The sequence below is a fragment of the Dendrobates tinctorius genome, unplaced genomic scaffold (genome assembly GCF_039654945.1).
Source record: "Dendrobates tinctorius isolate UK_male_01 unplaced genomic scaffold, ASM3965494v1 ptg000063l, whole genome shotgun sequence".
Lineage (NCBI taxonomy): Eukaryota > Metazoa > Chordata > Amphibia > Anura > Dendrobatidae > Dendrobates > Dendrobates tinctorius.
Genome location: NW_027361731.1, coordinates 11,952,426 through 11,958,425, shown reverse-complemented (window position 1 = coordinate 11,958,425; position 6,000 = coordinate 11,952,426). Strand labels below are relative to the sequence as shown.

Sequence of the window (6,000 nt, the reverse complement as noted above, 5' to 3'; positions counted from 1 at the left end):
GTCTAGTCAATATTAAATAAAGTCCCCTGATGAGTCGTCTTTGGTAAGGATGACGAAACCTGTAGAAATGAGAGGCTTGGAGAGTGAGTGTGTATACATCACCTCATCTTATATACTGAGAGGAGGAGTATATGTTTTTTCTATTAGTCACCATCTGACTAACCTTCAGGGGGTCAATTATTGGTATAGTTTTACATTTGGAATTAATAAAGTTAAAGCTTTATCCTTTTGTCAGCAAACATGAGGAATGACCAGAGCCAACCCCTTTAAGAAGATTCAATTTTGGTTAAAAAGATTCCAACATTCTGAACATAAAAAAGGCTTCTCCACTGTGGGACTTCTCTGATGTTTATTAACAGTTAATTTCCAAGTAAAATATTTCTCACATTAAGAAAATGAAAAAGGCTTCTCCTCTGTGTGACCGCTCTGATGTCTAACAAGATTCGCTTTCCGGTTAAAACATTTCCCACATTCTGAACAGGAAAAAGGCTTCTCCCCTGTGTGAGTTCTCTGGTGGGTAACAAAATATGATTTACATACAAAACGTTTCCCACATTCTGAACATGAAAAAGGTTTCTCCCCTGTGTGAATTATCTGGTGGGTTACAAAATGTGATTTACGTGCAAAACGTTTCCCACATTCTGAACAGAAAAAAGGCTTCTCCCCTGTGTGAGTTCTCTGGTGGGTAACAAAATGTGATTTACGTGTAAAACTTTTCCCACATTCTGAACATGAAAAAGGCTTCTCTTCTGTGTGAGTTATATGGTGGCTATTTAGATATGCTTTCCGGTTAAAACATTTCCCACATTCTGAACAGGAAAAAGGCTTCTCCCCTGTGTGAGTTCTCTGGTGAGTAACAAGCTGCCATTTCTGTTTAAAACATTTCTCACATTCTGAACAGGAAAAAGGCTTCTCCCCTGTGTGAGTCCTCTGGTGTATAATAAAATTTGATTTATGTGCAAAATATCTTCCACATTCTGAACAGAGAAAAGGCTTCTTCCCTGTGTGGGTTCTCTGGTGTTCTTCAAGATACCGTTTCTGGTTAAAACATTTCCCACATTCTGAACATGAAAAAGGCTTCTCCCCTGTGTGAGTTCTCTGGTGCTTAAGCAAATTTGATTTATGTCCAAAATATTTCCCACATTCTGAACATGAAAAAGGTTTCTCCCCTGTGTGACTTCTCTGGTGCATAACAAGAACCAATTTCTTGGTAAAACATTTCTCACATTCTGAACAGGAAAATGACTTCTTTGTTTTAGGAGCAAATTGTTTTTTAATGTCTCTTTTGTGACTTTGATTTTCCTTAGTAGTCGGTAATGAATCAGAAGATGGGACCTGTTCCATAGGATCAGATGACAGATCTTTGCTGTGAATGGATGATGGTATATCTAGAGTAATAGCATTCACTTCAGTTGTATCTTGTAGGATCTCAAGATCATCAGATTTAAAAATTGAAGATATCAGCTGTCCCTCTGATCTCCTGGTACAGTCATCTGCTAAGATAAAAAAACAATTATTTTCTTTTTAATAAAATATCCTTGAATTTTATATTTTTGAACATTTCTACTTAGCTTGCCATTTCTAAGTACAGTTTATGTTAAAAATTTAATTATTTACCAACACAATGACAGTTTACAGTCTAATAGAAAATCTTACAGGATGAACCAGTAGTGCGTGTTGTACAACTCTTTGTTCATTCTGCCTCCCAAATATTGAATAAAAAGAAACCAATGTTAATTAATTGAAAATAATACCAATTCTCATCTCACAAAAAAGTCCCCACTCAGGTCCATCATCTGTCAATGGAAAAACAGAGGTCCCCACACTACTAGTGGCTCAAAGGCTGTTAAAAGCAACAAGGTTTCCATAAACCAATCCTGCAAGATCCGCTCTCACTTCTGAGTCTTGCAGTGTGCTCAAACAACATTTAGGATCCCTGTATTTAGCAATATTATAGTGAGAAGAACCCACTTAATTTATGGTGTGTGTCTCCTGGAGCACAATCTGGGCACTATGTGTTGGGTAATAAAATGGCAAATGTGTAATTTTCAATCTCCAACATCCACTGTGTGTTAATTTCCGGAACGTGGCTGTGGAGTCAAAATATTCACTCCTCCTATAGATTATAACCCTCAGTGAATTAATTTATAAAATGGAATCACTTTATGGGGATTTCGACTGTTCTGGTTTTCTGTCATTTAGTTATATTAGAGCTCCTGCATATGGTGTGTCCAATCTCATCTGGGGTCTGTTCCTGCTGTCCAGCTGGAGTAATCTGCTCCCTACTTCAGCCGATTGGAAAGTACCACACCCTACTAAAGCTCAAAGCATATGGCCGGAATCTGCCACATACAGCGCTGTTCTCCTCTGGTTCAGTCCTCTGTGCTCAGCTCGCGGCTTGTGTATTTGTTTCCTGTTGAGACTGTGGCCCGTTTACTGACTACTCTTGTGTCTTCTGATTCTGTATTCTGTCTTTCTGGTTCTGACCCAGCTACCTGACTATTCTTGCCTGACTACCTGACTACTTCTTGCCATCTAACACCACAGAATAGCAGGTAACACCATGGTCCAAGCCTAGGGGTCCCAGTGTAAGTCCAGATCCATGTAAGGGTGTTAAAGGATGATGAGCAAGGCAATCCTTGGGATATGGAAAGCAGAGAAGATAGTGCCAAGCATGTACATGGTGGACATCTATTGAGCTGCCAGGTGACCATGAACAGTGCTCCCAATACATTGTGTCTACAAACTATTCCAGCTAGATCTGCATTCAAATAGCTAAATGGCGCTCCTTCCCTTCTGAACATTGCCATGTGCCCAGACAGTAGTGTACAATCGTATATAGGGTATTGTGCAAAGATGGAAAATAATCTGTAAGATCCATTTGTTTTCTATTATCCTTTGTGAATAATTCCAAAGTTATCACCACATAAAGTGACACACGTCAGAATTTAAATATGGGGCCTGATTAAGAACACAAAACTGGCTGCAGGAAGAGGATAAATCAGAGTATTTTGGACACTAACTACTGTAGTCGAAAACTGTGACTATATAATAACATCTACTGAAATGATCAAACTCCACAGTCTTCATCAGTAATAAATGAGTAACTAGTGGTGAGACCTCTCTGGGGTAATTAGCGTATGGGGCTCGGCGACTTCACAATCTAAACTATCGTAAGGGCCAATATTTTAGTTGTACATACAGTATATTGCAGAGCACAAGTCTGCATAAAGACTTCAGTCTGCAGTGTGATTCCTAGAAGTGTGTTCTAGAAGTGTGAAGATTAATTTAAGAATTAAAACCAGAATTGAACCAGAAGGGAACAGAAGGTAACTGTACAGTCACTGTAAACAATGTTTCTGTTTGTTTTCACTTTCACCCCTATAATCCTTCACTTTCTGCTAATTCCCCTAATCCGTACTCCTAGTAAGGAACTGTTCATCTCTTCTTCAATCCTCCCCATCCACCTCACCTCCGCCTCAAAACTGCTCCTTAACATACAATCCTCTGTCTCCAAACACAGACAGCCCCCTCATTCCCTCTCCTGCTCCCACCTGCTAACACTTTCTCTGCTCCTTCTCACTGCTAGTGATATCTCTCCAAATCCTGGTCCTCCTCACCACATTCCCACAGTCATTTCTACCTCCCATCCACGCTCTATCACAACCTTCCGTAACCTCTCCAACCTTATACCCATTAACCCAGCCCCCGCTTCCCCAGTACCACTAACAGGAGCTCTGTGGAACGCTCGCTCTGTCTGCAACAAGCTTTCCTACATCCATGATCTTTTTGTTACTACCAAACTTTCCTTCCTCGCCATCACCGAAACCTGGCTCACCCCTTCTGACACAGCCTCTCCTGCTGCACTTTCGTATGGCGGCTTCCACCTTTCTCACACCCCCCGCCCCAGCAGCAAACATGGCGGGGGAGTTGGTTTTCTCCTGTCAGATACCTGCTCCTTCACCCCAATCCCACTGCCACCCTCTGTTACCCTCCCTTCCTTTGAGGTGCACTCTGTGCGCATCTACTCCCCCTCCAACCTCCAACTGGCTGTCATCTACCGCCCCCCAGGGCCAATCACCACCTTCTTTGACCACTTCACCACCTGGTTACTTCTTTTCCTTTCCGCGGACATCCCTACTATCATCATGGGCGACTTCAACATCCCCATTGACACTTCCCTCTCAGCTGCCACTAAACTCCTATCTCTCACTTCCTCCTTCGGCCTCACTCAATGGTCTTCTACAGCCACCCACAAAGATGGCCACACACTGGACCTCATCTTCACCCGCCTCTGCTCCCTATCTAACCTCTCTAACTCACCTCTTCCTCTCTCTGACCACAACCTTCTCACATTCTCTTCCCTCTTCACTCCATGTCTACAATCCCCACCCCACAAACTTTCACAACCTCGCAGGAATCTTAAACACCTTGACCTACACTCATTCTCTGAATCCCTCCTGCCTCTTACAGATATAAGTTCCTTACACAATGCGGATGATGCTGCCGCTCTATATAACACCACAATAGCTGTAACTTTGGAATCCGCTGCCCCACTTACACATACCAAAACTCGCAAAATCAACAGACAGCCCTGGCACACCAGCCTGACCAAAGAGCTGAGGCGAGCTTCCAGGGCTGCTGAGCGCAGATGGAAAAGATCCCACTCCAATGAGCACTTCATCGCATTCAAACAGTCCCTCACTACTTTCAAGACCACACTCGCCACAGCTAAACAAACCTACTTCTCATCTCTCATATCCTCCCTGTCTCACAACCCTAAACAGTTATTCAACACCTTCAATTCTCTCCTCCGCCCCCCAGCACCTCCTCCCTCCCCACTCATCTCAGCTGAAGACTTTGCCTCATTTTTCAAGCAGAAGATTGATAACATCAGAGACAGTTTTGGTCAACAACCCCCAGAGCCCTTCCTCCTGACTTCCCAGCCCTCCACCTTCAAAACCAACTTCTCCACCATTACAGAAGATCGACTCTCCACTCTACTCTCAAGATCACATCTCACCACCTGTGCACTCGACCCGATCCCATCCCACTTCATACCAAACCTCACCACAGTCTTCATCCCAACCCTAACCCATCTCTTCAACCTATCACTAACAACTGGTGTTTTCCCCTCAAGCTTTAAACATGCCTCCATCACACTTATCCTAAAAAAGCCCTCTCTTGACCCATCCTCTGTATCTAGCTATCGCCCTATATCACTTCTCCTCTACGCCTCCAAGCTCCTGGAACAACACGTCTACCTTGAACTGTCCACCCATCTCTCTTCTTGCTCCCTCTTCGACCGCTTACAATCTGGCTTCCGGTCACACCACTCCACTGAAACTGCCCTTACTAAGGTCACCAATGACCTCTTAACTGCCAAGAGCAAGCGACACTACTCTGTCCTCCTCCTCCTGGACCTGTCGGCTGCCTTTGACACAGTGGACCATTCCCTATTATTACAGACCCTCTCATCCCTCGGCATCACAGACTTGGCCCTATCCTGGATCTCATCATACTTAACAGAACGGACATTCAGCGTCTCCCACTCACACACCACCTCCTCACCTCGCCCCCTATCTGTCAGAGTCCCACAAGGTTCAGTCCTTGGGCCCCTGCTGTTCTCTATTTACACCTTTGGCCTGGGACAGCTCATAGAATCTCATGGCTTTCAGTATCATCTCTACGCTGATGACACACAGATCTACATCTCTGGACCAGATATCACCTCCCTACTAACCAGAATCCCTCAATGTCTGTCCACTATTTCATCCTTCTTCTCCGCTAGATTTCTGAAACTCAACATGGACAAAACAGAATTCATCATCTTTCCCCCATCTCACGTGACCCCCCCTACGAACCTATCAATTACAGTAAATGACTGCCCACTCTCCCCAGTCCCACAAGCTCGCTGCCTCGGAGTAATCCTTGACTCTGATCTCTCCTTCAAACCACATATCCAAGCCCTTTCCACTTCCTGCCAACTTCAACTCAAAA

The 6,000-nt window shown here is 43.8% G+C and overlaps 1 protein-coding gene across 1 annotated transcript in view; it reads right to left on the bottom strand.

Annotated features, from left to right (window-relative positions):
* Nucleotides 1–330: 330 nt before the first annotated feature.
* The window catches only part of LOC141094280 (uncharacterized), a 46,444-nt gene continuing 40,774 nt past the window's right edge, over nt 331–6,000 (bottom strand). Inside the window, exon 7 of the mRNA XM_073580117.1 lies at nt 331–1,496. Coding sequence (XP_073436218.1) covers nt 388–1,496 — 1,109 coding nt within the window. The 3' untranslated portion in view covers nt 331–387. The remainder of the gene's footprint in view (nt 1,497–6,000) is intronic.